The following is a 22,434-nucleotide window of genomic DNA, read 5'->3' as shown; positions in this document are numbered from 1 at the left end:
ACCAATATGAATAAAAAGAACTATATGTGTGTGTGTGTGTGTGTGTGTGTGTGTGTGTGTGTGTGTGTGTGTGTGTGTGTGTGTGTGTGTGTGTGTGTGTGGGTGTGGGTGTGTTTGTGTGTGTTTGTGTGTGTAGGCCTATGTGTGTGATATGTGTGGACAGGGATGAGTTTTGTAGTGTGAGGGGTGGGGGATTCGTGGTTAGGGTGGATTTATTGACATGGGTTATGATTTTGATGTTTTAAAAAAAAGGATTTCGTTTGATCAATTCAAGAATGCTTCTGAGATTTTACTTTACTGAGGCTCTCACGCCATGCTATCCTTTCATTATTTGTCTATTTTGTACCATTAAGCAGGCTTTCATGTCATATTGTCCTTTCATTTGTATATCTTGTGCGATTAAGCAAAAGTTTTTCAGTTTGATTACGTTGATTTAGTTGAATGTTGTATTCGTTTCATTGTGAAAACTATGGTGACATCAAACGCAATTCTAATAAAAATATCATTAAAAAAACTTTACCTGACAGATCACAATGAAAGCTCGTATGTGGAGATAAAACAAAAGAAACGACACCGACAGCTATTTCACGCATATACCGTATAGTAGTTACTTCACACAACATGTCTCAATTTTCATGCTACATCTTGCACAGTTGACCAGATTTTCTTGTACAGTGGAATGGAGAGGGCAACAACACACAGGCAATGTCGATGGCATCATCGTAAAACAAAAATGTTCACCCATTTTAAATACGTTGTCATTCCTTCCACTGAGATAAATACAGAGTAGGCCCTACATCTAAATGCTCACTCCACAACACAGCCGATGTACATTTTGTAAGGCGGTGTGGGGAATTCCACATTCAAAGTCGCGAAGGCATGCTCTGATGGGTGGCGCTTTCGCAATCACCCTAGCAGGGTAACTGTCATTACAAAACAACAGCTGATCAAGGAACGCCTACACATAATCATTGCTCCGGCACCGCAATATTAACACATAAAACGTATTTGTTTCATAGCATATTCTGGATGTCCATGTCACTTCATATCAACAGAGTTTCTTCATGCTGCGTGGCAGGTATTGAATGAGCGAGATTCGAGACGAAATCATTGATGTTGCATTTAGCGACAACTTTTGGCAGTCAACATCAGCAAGAATTTTCAATGATTTCATGACATACACAGCATTGCATCTGTGATATTAACCTCAACAATAAAGTGAATCATATCTTCTGTTTGATTGTATTTTTGGACAAATATTTATAGCCCGCTGGAGCTGGAATCGCTGTTGGCCAAAGCATCTGGAGATGGAAGCCTACAAAGAGGTAAGAATCATAGTATTGTGTTATGTTATTCGTGGCAAAGAGGAAATAACCCTTCCTTACAAACAACACACTCTTCTCGTTCAGCTAAAATGATCAACGGGTATCTGCCTTGGCTTTCAATTAAGTGTGCATGGAATATTCAGGAATCATGATGGAGCTTTCAGGAATTTAAAGAGCTTCAGTGTACCAAAAAGCTATACGTTCCGTGTATTCCATTTCGGAATTATATGGATATACGGCTTTTAATTATCAATTGACATCTATACTGATTTTTTTTTTGACAATTTTGTGTCCTTCAATTCTCGATTGTTGTGAGAAGCGATCTTACATGATTTATATATATATATATATATATATATATATATATATATAATACATAAATGATCTAGATGTACAGCAGATCGATGCATCCATTCATAATTGCGCACTCTCTGTCACTGTCTGTGGAAAATGATAATCTCATGATGATGATAACTTTATTGCATTTGGGAAAGGTGACAAATCTCTAACTTGTAGACAGGTATTAATACCGGGTGTCCCAAAAAAAAGCGGAACGGTGGATTTTAAGTACCTTGCAGTCTAAAAGTTATATATCTTTTGACATCATTAGAAAGAGCATCTTCCGCAGAAGACTATGATACCAAAATTATTAAATTTGGTTCAGTGCTTTTTATTCTACGCCAATTTCTGAAAATGCAGTCATTGTCAAATTTCGCCGGATTTTTGTGACTTATGAGATAATAATTTGAGTGCGACACGCGATCCATACGGTGACTATTGTGTAAGCTCGGTGATCCATGTCAACAAAAGATACAGCTTTCACATTGGGCACGGGCCAGGAAAAAACGGTGTGTGTGTGTGTGTGTGTGCGCGCGCGCCCAATATGAAAGCGTTATCTTTTGTTGACATGGATCAACGAGCTTACACAATTCACCGTATGGAACGCGTGTCGCACCCAAATTATTATCTCATAAGTCGCAAAAAATTGAAAATGACTGCATTTACAGATATTGGCGTAGAATAAAAAGTACTGAACCAAATTTAATGATTTTGGTATCATGGTCTTCTGCGGAAGGTGCTCTTTCAAATGATGTCAAAAAATATATCACTTTTAGAACGCAAGGTACTGAAAATCCACCGTTCCGCTTTTTTTGGGACACCCGGTATACATTACTTTGCCACACCCTGACTTAATTGGTGTTTGTGACTTATGTGTGAAAATGAAAGATCTTGTGGGAAAATGAAAGATCTTGTGTGAGTGTTTGCGTATAGTGTATGCATTTGCCAAGGATTAGGCCTACACTGGATTGCAAAGCGTTTATAATTTCATTGATTAGGAAGTGTTGTCTATGGAAATGCTTCAGTTTGCATTAAAGGGATGATGAAGTTTTGGCTGAGATGGGTTTCGGGTTTCAGACTTTTTGTGAGATAATGGGAAACCTCCGATGAAATATGAAAAAGCACACAATTCTTAGAGTAATTCAAAGTTTATTTGATGAAAATTAGGTTTGAAATGGCTGAGATATCCAAAAACACAGGGGGCTTATAAATGGTGGGACCCGCCTTTTAATTATGGCCTCCTTTATGTTACTTTGGTGTTTCTTTAGATATCTCAGCCATTTCAAAACCGATTTTCAAGAAATAAAATTTGAATTCCTCTTCAAATTGTATATGCTCTTTCGTATTTCATACTAATAAGTCATCTCGCAAAAAGTAACAATCTGAATCCCCACTACTATCTGAACCAAAACAATATCTTCCCTTTAAGAAGTAGTCGACCATAAATAACATGCATGGTCGATCGACGTGAACGAGGTTCATGCCCCCTCAATCCTATTAAAGTTTATGCATTTATTCAGACTCGTCGCCTTTTCAAAATTCCACGCTCAACGGGAACTTGCTTTCAACCCCCACCCCCGCGGTTCTCTTTGTATAGTGACGAAACTTTGAAGCAAATTCTCGTGTCCCTATACACACGACTGGTCTATTAATCGTTAGGATGGGAGTGTGTAACTTGTCCTCATTATTTTTCTCTCTCCACGATCGCTCAATTAGACAAGAAATATTGATAAAAACTGATTTTTTTTTAAAAGTAAATTAGTGCGGTTTGTGATGAAAAACAACAGGATTTTTAAGTAGCCAAATCGTTCTATTCACTGTCTTCCCTTTCATGAGAGGGCAGTTACTTTGGAATAATGATTTGACAGGATGAGTTTCTAGCTTTTAATTTTGTTGTTTGTGCCTACTCTGTTATACCTCAATAGATGCAACATGACGTGATATTTGCTCTGGGCATGCCAGGAGCCGGGAAAACCACGCAGTGCAGGAAAATCGCAAAGGTTTGTCCTGTTTTGATTGTTTGCGTTGTAATCATGTAAAATTTAATCATGATGTCGTCACTGTTGAACTTTCATCATTTTAGGTTAGGCAGCACGATACACATTAGCTACATACCTTCAAAATTTCGTATAGCTTAATTAGTGAAACAGGAACTTCGTGTACGTTTGGCGTCAAGCAGTAAGTAATACCCGATTCGCTTACCAGCACAAGGGAACCATGCACCAGAGGTTAAAAAAATGAAACACGAAGTGAGGCAATTGCCAGAGTGTGCAAAATGGACAAGTGGAACAAAACTAAAGATGAATATGTCAAAGTTTGAAAGTAGTCAGTGACAAACTAAGGAGATAAAGACAAGCGGTATATATATGATAACTGTTGGAGTTTCCATGACAAAAGTTACATTCACTGTAGATTATGATTAAGGATCGGTTTGATAGAGTTTCAGAAGTTGCTGTGGCATTGATAACAAAGATATTTTATATTATTAGTGTGATATTTATGGCGTTCTATCACTATGGCAAAGTGCACCAATGACAAAGGCCTGATTGTAATTGATAATTTGATTGGGAAGTTTATGACCGATTCAAATCGTATAGATAAGAAAATGATTATATCACAGATTTTGATGGAAACTTAAGATGCAAAGGTTTGCCAGGTTTTGACTGTTCACGTCAAATAAAAAGAGATACTGACAGACAGACACATACAAAACGCAGAACATATATTGAATAGTTGTATTAGACGGTATCCGGTTAAAATCATGTGGTGATGGAATCGTATAGATAACCCCATGTTTGTTTGTGCTGTTGTTGTTGTTGTTGTTTTTTAGGGATTTTGTAATTTTTTTCCAAACATCCTTCATGTTCTTTGTGACGTTACGTATACATAATACATGTATTAAACTGCATGCTCAAAAGAGATTCTTACACGAACAATGAATAATTTTAAGTATAATGAAATAACAAAGCTCCTTGAATTCACATTTTCATCAGTCCGTGCTGACCATGTATAAGTCTGGATATTGGATGTATTTAGCATAAAGTGCAGTTCCACTAATGTAATGTGTATTATGTTTAAGTAAATGAATAATAAATATTATAAGTTATAATCAGACAAACAAAATGACAGAAGTATCATCTAAATCCGACATCGATTAGGAAATATAATAAGCATTTTGAATTGTCACGTGTTTCAGTGAACACACGTGAACCCGAGACGATGTCATCACCTCACAACTCTCTTAAAAAACTATGTGCACACAATATTAGTATTCATGAACTAAATGATTTTAGCTGAGAGTTTAGCAACTGCAACTTCTTTCCCGCTAAATTTCATCTTTGCCATAAGTTATTACAATCACGATTGTGCTGCTTCTCTTCATTTATATAGAAATATCACAATAGTATACTAATAATACCTTTCTACATTGGCAGTATTTTGTTCCATTGCAGCTTTCTGCTCTTAACAGCCGTTTAAAAATCTGTGTTATAACTATTTCATGGAATAATAACTGAACTGAGGCTCTGCTCTATAGATTCGGATGGGGGAGGGGTGTATAATTCTACCAGCAACCAGTAAGGTGGAGGGAGGGGGGGGGGGGGCGTGTTCCATTTGGCCCATATGAAAATATTCCTTGGCCCCGATTACATTGGCATATTAATGTTTCTTGTCTCTGCGCTGAGCGTAATGAAAATATGTCATTTTGCTGGTTTTCTTGTGTCTGGCCTAATCATTTTTTAGGAATTCGGCTTCCGTCACATAGCCGTGGGTGAGCTAGTGCGAGATAAGATGAAAGAAGATTTCGATGAGAAAGAAGATTGGCAGGGCTTCCTAGACAAGGGTCAGCTCCTCCCGTCGAAATATATTGTCTCACTCATCAAGCAGGTACGGCTTCATGTGTGTGATATCTAGATATAGTCATTGATCTATACCTCCCTACTCTGATACCTGTCTACGCCTTCTCTTTCACAGCTATTTGGCAACCATTGGCTTTTCATATGTTCCAACATGATTATAGTCCCATTAAATTCTGACTTGCTATAGAAAAGCACTTGGCATTTTATGATTTTTTTTCTTGTTTTCGGTTTGTATGATTGTCGTTTGTTTTTTAATAAAAAAAAATGTACCCATGAAAGATCGATGAAAGTGTCATCGATGGTTCATCTTTGGTCACGTGACTATGACTTTGTTAGCACGTACGACAGTGCTCAGCAGAAACCCTTTTCATTTCCGACATCAAGAATATGATGTTCTTACATATTATCTTATTCATAGAATTGTTGTGTTATTCATCTGAATTCTCTGCATGTTCTGTTGCTATCATGTCACTTCCACTGACTTAAACAATAAACCATGAAGTGGAAATTAATGTTCTGCATTAAGTCTTGGTTCATTTTCTCGTCGTGACAGTTTCTTTGTTATCTTGTTCTTAAAGAAATTGACTGGAATTTGAGCTTGTAAATCAAATAATATCCTCATTCAAAAAAAAATGTATGCCAACAACTTGAGCTTAGAGAACATTGTCGCCTTGTCTGGAGGAACAACAGTTTCAATATTATGTGGATATTATGACCTCAAACTTTATGTACAGTGTGACTTCAACTATACGAAAAATGTTAGGTTGTGCAAATCGAGAGCTTAAACCTTCATTCAATGCAATTGTTTATCAATAGTTTAGGAAAGTCTGACAATAATTATTATTGAAAACAGTATCATCCATGCTGATGGGACCACACTTTCACATCCTCGTCATCACATTCATATCTGTAATGCCCATGTCATTTACGTTGGAGAAGGCAGATAGATGTACATGTAGATTGCAATGTCATTGTTGAGTTGAGTTGAGTTTATTAACAACATACATATGAATATGATAACATGATAACATGAAATTCCACAGTGTAAGATACAATAGCATGAAATTTTTATGAGAATACAATGATTTTGTACATGGTTCTTACAGCTTTGCAAGCATATATTTTACATACTTATATCTACCTTACATAAGAATACATGTGTTATAATAGATTTACTTTCGTTGTGATACATTTCTCATTGAAAAGGCAAAGAGAATGAATAAGTATGTAATGTAGACATATATGCATAGACAGAGGTTCTGAAAAAAATAATCGAAAAAAAATAATAGAAAAACAGAAGACAATGTTGTTAAACGGGGAACCAAAAGTTAGCACAAGTGCTAGTCGAGAATGGTTCTCCCATTATAGCTACATGTATATTTAAGCTGCTTATTGCAAGGTCTACTCTTTTAAAGTAACTGTACTATAGAAGTCCATTAAACTGAACACTGAAATTTCTTTTCATCACTAAACTTCTTTTAACAAGTGATTTTTTAGGTTTCTCCGAAATGAAGATCTTGTTCTTTCCTCTTGAACAATTTTGGGCAAACTATTCCAAAACTTTGATCCGACAAAAGATATAGAAAATGTACCATGTGTCGTTTTACATTTCGGGAGTCTAAGCATGGAATGATCTTTGCCTCTAGTCCTGTATGCATGATTCATTGGCTCATAATATTGCGTTACAGAATGTGGTAAATGTCCCTTGTGTAGATCATATACAAAGGTTGACACTGCCAGCTTATGCAGGTCAAAAACATCTATCACTAGACTGGTGAATAATGGCCTAGAACCTGTTCTTAAGGGGGGAAATGTGATTGCTCTCACGGCCATTTTTGAGCTAAAAATATACAATTTAAGTGGCTTCTGTAGGTAATTCCCCATACTTCAATTCCATAAAGTATATGTGATTGTCGTTGTACCGTTGATAATTGCCACTTAGACGTGTACCGTCTAACGACGGGCATTTGACGGGGGGGGGGGGGGGGTGGTGCAATGCAGGTGCAATGTCGAATCCGATTTTGCCCTCAACCTATATGATGTATTATCATAAATCTATCATTTAGCAATGTTGGCCTAGTAGATCAATAAGAGATAAAGTGGTGGGCAAAAAACCCAAACATTAAACTGTTGTTTCCAATTATTTCTCCAGAGCATGGAGGACAATCCGTCGACATTTATCATCGACGCATTCCCGGGAAACCCGGAAAATCTGAGAACATGGAACTCGGAAATGGCTGACAAAATGCCCCTTAAATTTGCTCTGTTTTTTGACTGCAAAGAGAAGGTGATGTTTGGAGCTATGTAGATCAATATGAACGTAAAATATACACTTCTGCCAATCGTCGTATTGTAGTCAGAAGTTACATTACATGCTTGCATGGAACACCACGTCCTTTCGGATCAGATGCACGTCACGAATTTGACACTCACGAATCATACAGCCCACGAGTAATAAGGCCATGAGTCATACAGTTCACGAGTTTTACAGCCCACAAGTCATCCAACCCATGAGTTCGACACTAAGCAAATAAGGCCCATATGAGTCCGACACCAGGGACACAAGGCCCACGAGTTCGACGCTACAAGCAAAAAAGGCCCACGAGACCGTCACACTAAGACCCGTGATGTAATGTCAAACTCGTGGGTCGTGTTTACCTTATGTCGAACTCGTGGGCCTTTTTGCTTTGTGTCGACCTCATGGGTCTTATTTGCCTATTGTCGTACTCATGGGTATGACTCGTCGATTGTATGATTCAGAAGTCGTGGGCCTTGTTTGCCTATAGTGTCGGACTCATGGGTCTTATTTGCCTAGTGTGGAACTCATGGGCTGTAGGACTCATGGATTGTATGACTCATGGACCTTTATTCAATGTCGAACTCGTGGGTTTCGGTCTCGTGATACGGGATGACCCCGTCGTTTCTGCTAAAGAGATGAATTAACTATAATAGTCAATGTAGGCGATTCGTGCTATATAAATCTATAAATATACACAAATGCAGACTCTCCAGAGCTGGTTGTAGCCATCTATGTTTTTCCAATCTTTGTCCCTCGTCACCGAAGACAGTTTAGAGGCATCTAACTACATGTAGCTATGGTGATGTGATGAGATTGTAATTCAATAAAATCATCATTGCAATGAAGATATCATGAGAATGATAAAGATTCAAGATTCAAGATTCAAGATTCAACTTTATTTCCACTTTCATCAAATAAAAAAAGAAATTATGTACATTGCATAATTTATGTACAGGATAATTGTAATACTTACAGAACATAATTTGACAAGGTACACATGAAAATGAGAAGTAGATGCGATTACATCTTTGTTAATATATACATAAAGCGTATAATACAAGTCAACTAAGGATGAGGATGGAAGTGGAGGGTCCCACTAAGAAGATGTGTTCATGAGCGTAATATTTAAGTTTTATACGTTCTTTTGTTGAACAAAATATTTTTTTTCTGACATATTTTCACAGACGGCGGAAGCCCGTATTCTGAGCAGGGCTCAAACAGGAAAGAGACTGGATGACTGCACAGAGAAAATAAGGCTATAAGGTACTGTATACAATGCTGTTTTTTGCCACCAAAAACAAGCAAAATTATGTGAATCTTATTAAAACAACCAGTAAAATTGTCTGACATCTGCCACATATCATGCTATAAGCACCATGACTCAGACAATTTATTTTTCTTTTCTTAATTGCTGATCTCAATTTTATGAGAGAAGTAATTATGTTGAGTGATCATTGCATAAACCATTTAAAGGAAATACGTAACATTTTGGTCCTTTGTGTTGATAGGAAATAAGCTGTCAAAACCTAGTTGATTCTGATTGACAAAGCCAAAATACGCTAATCCGTGATTTAGCATAAATTTCATCTCATTCCATCCTCACACGTTGAGCTATAATATAGATCCATCGATCTCAAATAAACAAAGGGGAAAGAACTGTCTTCTTAAATCGATCCAGGATGTGAGAATTGTGAGGGAGCAGATCATCCTTTCACATTGTTATACGTTTTCTTTCTCCCCCCCCCCCCCCCCTCTCTCTCTCTCTCTCTCTCTCTCTCTCTCTCTCTCAATGTCTTCTCTGTCTCTCTATCTCTTCCTTGAGTTGATAGGCATTCTACATACCGTGCGGAGTCCAAACTCGTGATTGATGAACTTGCCAAGCTGAGCAAGGTTCGAAAGATCGACGCAGAAAAGAGTGCAGATGAGGTATCGAATACTAGGTCTTGGTCATTACTCAATAAGAATACAGAAGGAAAAAAATTCTCTTGAATTTATGCAATCTAAGGTTGAGGCAGTCGCTCAAATTTTGATGATGACGATGACTATAACCAACTTTATTTTTTCCCATTTTTCTTTTACCTCCGCCGCAATGAGTGCCGGAGATATTCTTGCAGTTTTTGGCTCATCCCTAAGAATGTACCACATCCATTTCATCTCGATTATGTTATTTTATGGTTATGGATGCCTAACTCGAGTGAGCTATACATTGGGTATAGATGTGCGGATTATATTGCAGCAAAATCTCACTTCATTTTCTTAGTATTGCAATAATAAGCCGTATAAAAACGTATAGGAATAGCCAAAGAGCACAATCATGATTTGGTAGAAGGGCAAAAATACTATTCCTGAGAAATTATGTGGGGGCCAGCTATTCTTACTGTCTTACTTTTTACATTTTACCAGGTGTTCAAAGCCGTGACTACCGTTTTCCGGGACGCTGGATACAATAGGAGTGGACCGTTGTGATCGTCTGAAGTGATGACAGCATGGAGCACGGAATGATAATAATTATCAACATTACGGTTGTGCAGAGCTGATTCTGGCAATTTCGTGTTAGGGGTTCATTTCAGCGATATTTCCGAATGTGGTTCGCCCTATAATCGACCAGCTAGGAAATATAGAAATCCGTGATTACCATGGTATACGTATAATAAAGCTGAAGAGCTGTGATCAATCAATCCAGTTTGTATGTATATAGGTGTGATCATGTTATTTCATATAATCATTTTATTAGTTATACTTGCAGCTTATATGTATTTATGTCCAAACACTTATTTTAAAATGTCATATCCAAAATTAGCTTCATCCGTTGATCTCACGGGATAGTTTATCACTAACACCCTGCCGCAGTTTCATGCAGTTAGGGTCCTTAGGAGCATAGCATCGACTCAACTGCCGACACTGACAATGAAAATATGTTCCTCATATCTGTATTTCTTATGAATGTCCGTGCAGATAATATGTGTTGCATTTTATTCGTCATCATATACGGACTTTCCACGGCATTTTCTGATTAAAGCTATGGTGTGCAACAATAAATTACCGACGTACTGTATTTATATAGAACAACTGAAAATATAAAATAGTTGTACTTGCGATGTATACTGCATCCCGACTGTTCATAAACATCAGACTTGAAACGAATTGGGAAAGGTCATGAATCCAGCGAATATCGCTTCAAAAGCAAACATGCATGCAACGCGCCCCTCGGTGATGATTTTTTTTTTTTCAACAAGGGAAACCCAATCGTCACTGTAAACCTGAAGTTCTATTTTCGAACAAGTTCTATTAGCGATGGTATATTCCAAATATTTTTAGATATTCACAATTCTATTCAAGTCCTATATGTCAAGTAATATTGCTTGATGGACCGAAAGATTATTAACATATATAAATCGTTTATTATAGATTCTCACGCTATATTCCGTGAAGTGCAATACTCACCGATAATATATCGTATTTTTCCACTTTCATCATGTATTGAGAATATTTATCAAGTTCAAATCGTCTATGTATTGAGGCAATGGTTCCGCTTGACAGAGACTTATTTGTATTAAATGTTCTATAAGTATAGACCACAGTATCAAACTATTATAACATATACATGAACAGTATATGGCTTTACGTTCTATTTTAGTTGGCCGCAGTGGTTCTGGACTGTTTAGGCACATAACTTCGCAATTGTTACTGTGCTTTTTCTTTCATGTCATAATGTGGGGAGGGGGAGGAAGATTGCAAGACTCACAGTTCGTGTGAATTGCTTCTTTGGCTATATTGTTTGGTAGTACAACCCGCAAAAAAAAAAAAAAAATATTACAACGAAACTATTACATCTCATCTATTCAAAAATAAAAAGACAAAACATAGCAGTGAACACAAGGAGAGAAAAAAAATCACTTCGAATTCTCTTCGACAATGTAAAGAGACGTTACAGGTTTGTTGTTTCGACGCAAGTGCAATGAAGAGTGATTTTTGTCTTTGTTTGTAAAAAAAAAAAAAACAAGTGAAGGCGAAAGATCAGTGACTTCATACCTATACGAAAGTCATGCCGTCTTAGGGTATAATAAAAACAGGTTTGGTCTTGGTGCGACCTGGTTACATGGCATTAATTGTGACAGTTACATTACCTAATTATTCAATGATATTTCTTGTAATAAACAGAAGGAGAAGCATAAGGGGAATCGAAAACCCCAAAAATGAGCATAGTCATGAATCATGTATAAGGCGGATGCATTATGTTTATAACTTTCTAGGCCTAGATGTTATTACACATCTCGAGCATTTTAAAGTGTGATGATATCAAATAAGTTCAATAACCTGTCATATCCCATGTCCACAACAAACAGGTGCCCAGAACATTATAACGTCACAATAATGAAACGTATAGCTTGAGACGTCTACATAATCTGATTGTATAGTTTGTTATTTACAATCCACTATCATAATATATTGTGTTTATATAATATGTGTGTTCAATTTCTTATAATATCTGCCCTTTGTCAGTATTTTGAATGGATACATGTTAATTTCATCTAACCGAATGCCGCTACCAGTGAACTAGGAAGTCTCCCCTGTTTGAACATTTCGTTGAAATACTTGGTGAATTAGGCCTCGTCAGAGTTTTTAATGTCTTGTTTTAAAGAATAGTGAAAGGGGTATGTTTGCAATATTTTAGTTAAGGTTTTGGTAACTATTCTTTGCAATATACTTCATATAGATTTTATCATAGATCACAATATATTAAAATTATTTATTCGTATATAGTGTTTTATTTAGGCAAGCATGCCATCTGACATACCTGTAGAACCATTCTGTTCTGTTTACAGACATTGTGCATGCAGAAACATTTACGTAAGTACCGTGAACTTGTATGCGGCGAGTTGTTTTCATTGCAACTGATTGCCAAGTTACCCTACATCGACCTATAAATAAGCACTTAGTTGCTTATCAATGTTTTAGTAGCCATGACAAAAGAAATCATGTGCAAACATACTCGAGCAGGATTCGAACCTGCGACATCCTGATCTCCGGACAGGCGTCTTATCTACGATACCACTGCACTAAAAAATTGATCAATTCAGTGCTTATTTACATCTATGTATATAGGGAAATTTGTCAATCAGTTGCAATGTACATCGTCGTGTTCCATACAAGTGTGTCCTGTAGATTGTATTTCAGTTGATGAGGAGATAATAAACTTGCCACACTTTAACTAATGCCTCTTTCTCTGTCTGTATTTACAAAAGAAAAATATATATATATATTGCGAATTCACGAATTGGACATTGATTTACAGTAATTGATGCTGATGATATATATTATAATATATTATAATGTATTTATATTATGATATATATTATATATATGATTATATATATATATGGAGAGGGAGGGAGAGAAGAAAGAGAAATTAAAGAAGAAGAATCTTCATTCACAATATAATTGAGAGCACGCATAAATGTACCATTTCGTTTTTATAATACACATGTATTTTTAAACATCGAAACAATAAATACCAACAGTAAATGAATATCAACAGAAACAGTTTTGATACACATAAGAATAAATATTTAAATAGAACCAAGGAGGTTTGAGAGATTGAGTTACAACTGACTATAATTATTCAATCAGCTGTCAGTTTTCTATGGATAGACGAAAGAATTCCACAGGTGCATTTGTGCCTTTGATGTTAGATGCTTGAAGCCGCCATTTTTCTGAGCAATCTGAAGATTAATTTTTAACGCTAACATAATATCGGGTATGCTGCGCGTTTATGATATATCAAATGCAATGAAATTTCACCTAACATGATAGAGCTTATGAAACAAAAGTCAATTCCGTTCGAAAATATGTGCAAAAGTGTAGATCTGAGCTGTATTTTGTGAAAGTGTTTGAAATTTTACCCTCATGGAAAGCCGGTTTTATCACTTTTCTCCTTATTTCCGCAAAATTAAACTAATATAGTATCATCTTCAAGTAAAGTTCTTTATAGATTAATATGTCAGATTAGTACAGACGCGTACAGTCGAGTTATTTTGATATCTATTTCAGCAATATTTGAGCAATTTCTATTCGCGCACCCCCGTGCCTTTACCATTGTCTACCGCCCATCGTTTGTAAGTCGGGATAGCGAAAAGTATAATTATCATCACAAAGACATATCTTCCTTGGAAAGTGGCTGGTGATTATGCAGTGAGTCACGAGTCAATTGTCTTCGCATCTGAGCGGCAGATCCAGTTTGACACATACTTCAAATATTTTGAGTGGCGGCTTCGAGCATGGGATCAAAACGAATAAGACTGTTGTGACTCCATTTCTCGAACCTCCTTGATAGAACTGTCACTCACTAGGCGTTTTCACATCAGCCCGATAAAAATCCAAGCTCGAGATATTTGTTAATGTCCCAAGTCAGAAAAATAGCGCGCTATTTCGAAACATCGGGCTGATGTGAAAACGACTAAATGTGATTAATACCCCCATAACACTGGAGGAGTTAGCTCAACCAGCAATTACTTTGTATGTTTTTTATTGAAAAAAAAGATATTGTTACCATGGCAATGTATTGTTCAACACTGAATAATGTATATTTTGCTCACTGATTACAGTCACATGTGTCATATCTCAAGTCAAGTGCTCAAAACCTGAGTAAGATAGATAAATAAATTTCTATGAATTTCATTAAAAATGCTGTTACCACGGCAACACAATGTTTGACATTAAAAAAAAAAAAAAATTAAGTTTGCACAACAAATACTGGTTTGACGAATCCGACTGACGAATCCTCGTCTCTGGTCCAACGGCACTGTGGCGGCAATATAACTAGCGCCCCCATCGCCCTTGTACAGTAAAACCCGGTACCCATCATTAGCGTTCATTTTTTTGCAGTCAGTCAGTTGCCAGTTCTGTAGGTTGTGCAGCGCTAGCGTGACTTTGAATCGAACTGACGTCGCGTACGCGTAAACTACGAGTACCTTACTGGCCTTCACTCGCCCACCGTCCTTGATCCCACGGGTATCCGGCCGGCGGCTCGCTTCGCGCAACTTTCATGCCGAGAGAGACCTGAGACTCTGCATGCTGCAGTCAAGTTCTTTGATTTCATCTTCAAGTGATTTTGCACCGCAGCAGCACTGAGGTGTTAAACTCAAAGACTCAAACTCATCTTTCGGACAGTGAATGACCTCTGAGCTGAGTTACTGGGGAAACTGTGGATGATTCTACGACTCTTCAAGGGATTTGCTTCAAAAGTACGTTTCCGAGCACATTTTACTAATTCAGTAATTGTATGTAAATTACACAGCCCTGCCCCTGCCCTGGGAAGTACTCGAAGTGTCGCTGTTAGTGTTAGGCCCTATTACAAGTGTCGAGAAAGGCTACTTTACCTTGCCTTTTGCCATTTGGGCCAATTGCCCAATTTTGTTTAACGGTTAGGCCTAACAGTTAGGTTCCTACCTAGGTGCTAGGAGTAGAGTCTAATATAATATAGACCTAGTCTAGGTTACATACAATGAGTCAATGTAACGTTAGGTAAAGAACTAACTACACGCAGCTGCTGTCGCGAAGCAACAGCGGTCTGGTCAGGCTAAGGTAGAACTAAACGTTAGAACTCTCAAGATGTAGAATCCATCCACTTGCTCATAAGTGTTGCATCAAGAAGCATTAGCAGGAAAAGAGCCAATAACAAGGTATCATAGCTGCTGCTAGACAGAAAGATCCGTCTGTCCGGAGGACTCTTTCATATTTTGCCATTAACGCTGTCCTCCGTAGACAAGGGGATCCGTGAAGCCAGACGCAGTCTCCGCGGAACATTCCCCGACGGACAGATACAGACCGATCTTTCGGTCAAAGCTGCTGCATGCTGCCTTCCGTCAGTAGGAGACAAAAAGCATTGCCCTTGACTGAGGAGCTAGGCCATCACAACATTGTCGTTGTTGAGTGTTGACCTTACCGTTCTAGGAAAGAATTAACCCCGGCGCGGGGCACTGTAACCAGTAACAGCCCTACTCAGTACGTGTTGGGTTCGCTGCTGCGGTTAGGAAAGAATGAGATTTGATTTTGCAGAGGCCATGACTGTGCATTGTGGGATGCAGATGAGGTACATTGTAACCATGAATGTTCACACCTGTGGATGGTCTGGTGGATTTGATGATGAAAAAGCCTCACAGTTGAACACTACAAGCTGGGCATGGATCTTGTAGAACATCACATGACGGAGGTGTTCATGTCGCTGTTTGTATACTTGGGTGACCCGCACCTCGTCATCTATAGTAGTTAATGTTTGCGCATACTTGAATCACATTTCGCCACTGGAATTCTTTGAAATCCAACTCACATACAGGAAAAATGCTGAAAATTCCAATGGAATCACAAGTTCACTGATCGATATCAAAAATTTGCTGCTATCGTCGTCAAACGCGATCGATGCGAAAAAGTTGTGCGCTAAGGAAGGGGCCCGCAACTCGTCACCCGCACTCCCAGAGACAAAGCACGTAAAAGACATGTGCGGGTGACCGTGATGCTCTCATAGACATACACGTAAAAGATGCGTGCGGGGACAGTGGTGATACTTATAACACGTATTCCGATTAAATTTCAGATTTTCGCGAAAAACTGTTCGGTTTTCACCACAATTTGCTTGGTTGTGGTGGCCCTGCCAAGTTTCAAGTGTACTGAACACAGTCCCGGTCATAAATTTTTGTTTAGTGCGCTTAAAACAATTTTAAGCGGGGTGACGGTATTCGGGCACCTCACTATACTGGTAGTGGTACAGTGGACTCCTGCTATAACGAAGTCCTTGGGACCGGCAGTTTACTTTCGTGATATTCAAATTTTGTTACAACCGAACAAATGGATCATCTAAACAATAAAAAACATAGACTCGAGAGCCCATAACTTTGTGACCTAACGTTAGATTTTTGTTTCGTTGTAACCGGAATTTTGTTATAACAGCTGTGTTCGTTATAATGGGAGTGCACTGTAGGAGTGATGTCCATCCCAGCCCCCCCCCCCCCCCCTATGATTTCCGAGATGTGGACATTTTCTTGCTTTTTTTTTTAACAGAAACCTTTACAAATTTTCACCCAAAGTGTGCGCAAGATTGTTGAATTTCATTTCTGAAAGCACTTGCAAAATATCACTAGCACGGATACAGTACCTCTTCCCACATCCTCCCCCACTCAGTCCTTTCCTATAGACTTAATAGTACCCGTACCTTTATTTTAGCAAATTTTCATACATGTATGTTCCATCAAAAGCGTGCTGGAGATCTGTCACTTCAGTTCAAAGAATGCAAAAGTTCCCTCTTGTACGAGGGGATTATCTCCTTTTCATTGACTCTTTCCCTGCTTGGTTCCCCTCCATTGACCGCTGCACTTGTGGGATTGACAGTTTCCCAAATTTAATCAGAAATACGTAGATGTTTGTGATATATTTTCATTTGAATTCTAAAATTGCAAAAGCTCTCCTGTATACAGATTCATCAATCCTGGAGGGCAAGGGAGCAGTTACCCAACTCCCATGAAAGTATTGGGGGTACAATATTCAAAGTTATCATTTTGCCCCAAAGTAATTCCCAAGATGCAGAAATTTTTCTTGCTTTTTTGATGAAAAACTGTTTGAATATGTCACCCAAAGTGTGCACCAGATCATTGAACTTCAATCTCCCTTACATGGGAGGGGGTACCCCCTTCCCAAACCCTCTCCCATAATAGGTCCCCTTTGTATACACTTAGTATACTTTTGAAATTGACAAATATCTGAACAGTTCATCAAAAAGCAATACAATATTTTTAATTTCAGTTCTTAAAATGCAAAGGTTACCTCGCATGGGAGGAGTTGGGAGATACCCCTTTCCACACCCCCCCCCCCCCCTATATTAGCCTCCCCTCCCATGCATTGATTATGGCTACACTTTGGGGATTGACAGTTTTCAAATATTCCACCAAAAGTGTGCACCACATGATTGAATTGCAATCATAAAAATGCAAGAGTTTCATCTTGTGGGAGAGGATATGTCTTCCCACTTTAATACTTCCCCGCTTGATCTCCCTCAACTGATGGCAGACTTACTACACCTCTCTGATACAAATTTCTGGATATTCCACCAAAAGTGTTCACCAGATCGTTGAATTTCAATTCTAAAAATGCAAAAGCTACCTCGAATGGGAGGGGAATAATTTATCCAGCTCCGATCCTCTTCTTTTTTTCTTTAAAAAAAAGAACATGATATACAAACAGGAACAAAACAGTACATGCATTATAATTTGATACAATCAAACAGGCTTTCCACATTAAATATGAACTTAATACTAAAGTAGATGCCAAGATTACAATTTTTTAAGGCGATGTTGTACTCTGTTTTTTATTTAACACGAATATAAGAGAGCAGTGAAGGGAAAGAGGGTTTAACCTTTTGGAATTCTTCTTGCTCGGTCATCCTCCATATAGATTCGGTACACTTTCTCACTCTCTCTCTCTAATGAACATCTAGTACTAGTAGAGAAGATAACTTATACTCTACAGTGCAGTCTATTTTAAAACTCACCAAGGACCTTTTTTGTCTTAAAAGGCACCCTTGTTGGAAGTTGGAAGCAGAATTTCAAAAATCGAAAAGCTGTCTCTTCTCAGAGGAAGACACCCACCTGCAGGCAAGTTGCAACACATTGCCTTCTTGCCCTCGAATGAGATGTGGTAAATTTGACAGCGCCTGTTCTTTTCGTGAACATGATGCCACCTCACTGCTTGTTTGTTTGATTATTGTTGTTGTTGTTTTTCTTCCATTAGACACTTACACAAAAATTCACAATGGCAGTTTAAATCAAATCCATTAGTTTAAAGTTAGTCCATGGATGCAACCAGGCATGGAATGAGCATACAATTTGTATCTTGCCCATGTGTGTGGGTAATTTTACAAAATGTCATTTGGAATATTAGCTTCACAAGGTTGTGTCAGACAAATTTACAGTTACTGTATACGCTATAATTTTCGCGTACATAAATTTTCGCGAATTGCCGCTGTCACACATTTTCGCGAGTGGTTAAATTCGCGATTGGGGGACCACAGAAAATATGAAGTGGCAAAGAAAGTGTGAATTTTCAACTTACTAGCATATAAGAATGATACTAGTTATACACTGCATGAAAAAGACTTGCCAAACTCTGCGAACTACTTGTAGTAAGTTAGAATTCAACATTTTTGAAGTGGTTAAGTCCATCGCGCTAGATTTCTGACGATCGAGTGGTCCCCTTGCGATAATGGATTGGTTCTCTACAGTATTCGTAAGTAGACGTGCACGTGCGTAAACAAGCTTACGGTTATAGCCAGTATGGTCTGTTCGGTAAGCCATGACATGGTATTCTAGTACTGGTACTGAAATGTTCGTATCATCAAGGCAAGGGATTCATTTTGGAAGGTAATATTTTCGCGTGTTGTTAATTTCGCGAAACAGTAGTTGTATGTGCAGACAAACAGGTGAGCTAAAAAAACAAATGAAAATGTCTTGTTCTGTAGTTGCCTGGCCATTATGAGGTTACAATTTGCCTGACTGCTGTTGTGACTGTTGTTGATTGCTGTGCTATTTTAAATGTTATAACATTTTGTTCTGTTGTGTCCTTGAATATGATGGTGCTTTTCATGTTTCTCTGTATTATGTTAATAAGATTGACTGAATTCATTGAATGATGTGTCATTTATCAGGTCCACTTCCGACTATCCAAGACCAGTTGAAGTTATCATTGACAGTACAGTGAAAATATTCAGGTGTACACTATGTCGAGAGTTAGTGAATTACTGGTAATAACAGCAATATTGAAAAGCAGATTTTTTTTTTTAATTCATATGGCTTCAATGAATTAACAGTTCAGAAAAGGAGACCCAGACAACTTGTGCCTTTTGCACACAGATTACACTTGTACTCTGCCAATGAACCTCATCCAGTTGTCTACTGTAACTTTATACTGAGAGAATTTTCCGTCTACTTGTAGGTCATACAACTGTGCATACATTGTATACTTCAGGGGATGTGTACATACACGTAATGCTCCCAAAGTACAACATTTTATACATGTACAATGTATGTATCGTCTATTGCACTTTGTTCTTTATTTTATGCACCAGTGATTAATGTGAGAGGGTAAAGATAAACACCAAAGCATGTCTTCCTCTAGTGGGATGGACTTACACAATCCACAGTGTGCTGATTAGGAAGATAGTAATGTAGGTTGATCTACCTGTCATCTTCAGTACACCAAATTGTTACGTACACTTTATGTTAGTTTAATTCCCTGCCCTTATCATGAGCCACCAATGCCTCCAAGGCAAATGTTGATTCTTCCAGTGTACAGTACTGTACATGTCTCCTCCACTAAACTTGTAACTGCAAGGCATTATGTTTTCAGGTTGTCCGTCTCCCTGTCCATCGATGGAGCTACTACTAGTACAGTACTCTCCGCATAATTGGGTAGGCTCAAGCAGAGCATTTCTTACCCGATTAAGCGGAGTACTCGATTAACAGAAGAACACTTCTAATTCACAATTGACACACATGATTTCTTGTAGTGTTATACAATTGTATCTGCGATAAAATGTGGGTAGAAATAAGATTAGAAGAAAATTATTTACCCTTTTATGCGGAGAGGCAACCCGATTATCAGGTAATTTTAATGTGCATTGGAACTGATTTTGATATTACTACCCAAACGGAGTACCCATTTAAGCAATACCCGATTACGCGGAGAGTACTGTACTGTAGCTCCATGGTTCATATGTCCAGCACCATGTTGCCGTATTTATGCAAAATGACGTGTAGAGACTACATTGTAGATGCACGATTAGATTTTCCATTCATAACTGCAGTTTGTAATGACCAGTCACCAATGTAAGTTGGTTGTATAGGATGGAATTAAGTTATTAAGTATGTTTCCATCATGAGCAAGATAGTGGTAATACTAGCTGTAGGTCAGAGGTCAAGATCAGGGAATCCTGTGCTTTAGTAAAAATTCATGTATTTCCTAAGCCATAACTTTATGGTACTAAGAATGTCCATTTGAAATATCATTTGGTAAGCAGGATGGAAGCAAATCAACAATCATTCTCATGACATGAGGGAGGTGAAAGATCAAAGGTCAAGGTCAAATATTACAAAACTTTAGCTAAAATGTTATTTTCTGTCAAAAAAAGAAGAAAAAAAATATATACTGCATTATAGTACAATACTCTAAGTAGACCTGTAAAAGTCCAATGATATTTTCTTCATATTTTATAACTCAAAATATCCTTTTAATTTGACCCTGAGTAAATAATAAAGCACGCTGTATTATCAAAAATATTATATAGTGAAATGTTCATTTCAGGATTCCAGTATGTTAATTTCAGTATTCCAGGTTTGTGACTGGCTGACTCCAAACTAAAGCCTGGTAATTCAAAACAAGACCACCGAGTAGGACGACCTGGATGTGCACTTGTTGCCCGTTTGTAGTGTGGTATTGTTTCGTTTTTCTCGCTGTCCAATCAAGAGCTAGGCAGGGAACCCGAGCATCCAATGAAATGCTTTTTCTCATTTTCCTTAGCTGCAATTGTGCATTCGTGTTGTATTTTTGCTGGCTCCAGACTGAATTTTACATGAGTAGCAAAACAAAAGGCAAAAGAAAAAGTTGAAAAGTTGTTTTTGACATTGATGGAGAATTTTACAGAAACTTTGTAAAGTGTGTGTAATTTCCATTGACGTACAATGCATATATATGGTCTGGTAATCACAAACATACTTATGCCAGAGGGATTTTGATGCTCTGTTATCAAAGATAGTGCTTGTCAGTGCACCACCTTCTGTGTGGTACAATACAGGCCTCCAGAGGTATTACATTGATATAGCTGATGTTGCTGTATAGTCAACAGTCACACAATACATACTTTTACCCAACAGTTCTGTCAAAACAAAAAGTGAGCCCCATGAATGAAGGCAATTTGGTGTGCTGCCATTCAAGTTCAAGCTAGAGTGTATAAAACATCATGTTCGTATAGCAGCCCATTCACTCATACAGTATATCAGAGTTTAGTTATTTATCATGTATTTTGTATGATGCTGATCTAAGTATTTAATGTATGATATAATTTGACTTTATTGTATGATACTGTCCAAAATATTTTCCTGTTCTTTAGTAGTCTGAATTGTTTGTAATCTTGTTTTGTTACCTTTTCTAAATCTATAAGCAGTACAACATTTCTGTGAATTGTAGAAGTTACTATAAAGCCATTCATTCCTTTGTTCCTGCATTAACAGGGAAAAATAAACAAGATAAGGAGGTTTAAAACCACTGTTAACAAGGTTATCACAATTCCACTAAAAAGGTGGGATTTAAGATGGCAATCAAAGTACAGGTACTGCACTCCTGTATTAATTCCTGTATGTGGAGAAAGCTCTGATACCAATTACCTGCGTCTGATTTGGCAGACTGTTATTTGCCATTGAGCCCAGGAGTGCACTTGGAAGTGGCAAGCTATAGTAGGAACGTGAGTAATCAAATACTGAATACACACATGTGTGCACTTGCACACCCTCCCACGCACACACATTCTGCGTGCACTGATTGGTGCTCCATCCACACTCTGGTGCACAGGTGT

General features: G+C 37.8%; 2 protein-coding genes across 2 annotated transcripts in view; both read left to right on the top strand.

Annotated features, from left to right (window-relative positions):
- Window positions 1-955: 955 nt before the first annotated feature.
- On the top strand, window positions 956-9,082 carry LOC139724798 (UMP-CMP kinase-like). Its single transcript, XM_071635915.1, has 6 exons — window positions 956-1,078; window positions 1,267-1,325; window positions 3,590-3,664; window positions 5,406-5,549; window positions 7,674-7,808; window positions 9,005-9,082. The coding sequence occupies exons 1-6, from the start codon at window positions 1,030-1,032 to the stop codon at window positions 9,080-9,082; spliced, it is 540 nt and encodes a 179-aa protein (XP_071492016.1). The 5' UTR covers window positions 956-1,029.
- A 5,661-nt stretch (window positions 9,083-14,743) lies between these two features.
- Window positions 14,744-22,434, top strand: part of LOC139724801 (UMP-CMP kinase-like) — a 28,955-nt gene continuing 21,264 nt past the window's right edge. The window contains exon 1 of the mRNA XM_071635921.1: window positions 14,744-15,064. Coding sequence (XP_071492022.1) covers window positions 15,029-15,064 — 36 coding nt within the window. The 5' untranslated portion in view covers window positions 14,744-15,028. The remainder of the gene's footprint in view (window positions 15,065-22,434) is intronic.

Source organism: Diadema antillarum, unplaced genomic scaffold (assembly GCF_040938485.1).
Source record: "Diadema antillarum isolate AM-2024a unplaced genomic scaffold, OU_Dant_1.0 scf00000230, whole genome shotgun sequence".
NCBI lineage: Eukaryota > Metazoa > Echinodermata > Echinoidea > Diadematoida > Diadematidae > Diadema > Diadema antillarum.
This window is presented reverse-complemented; position numbering and strand designations above follow the sequence as displayed.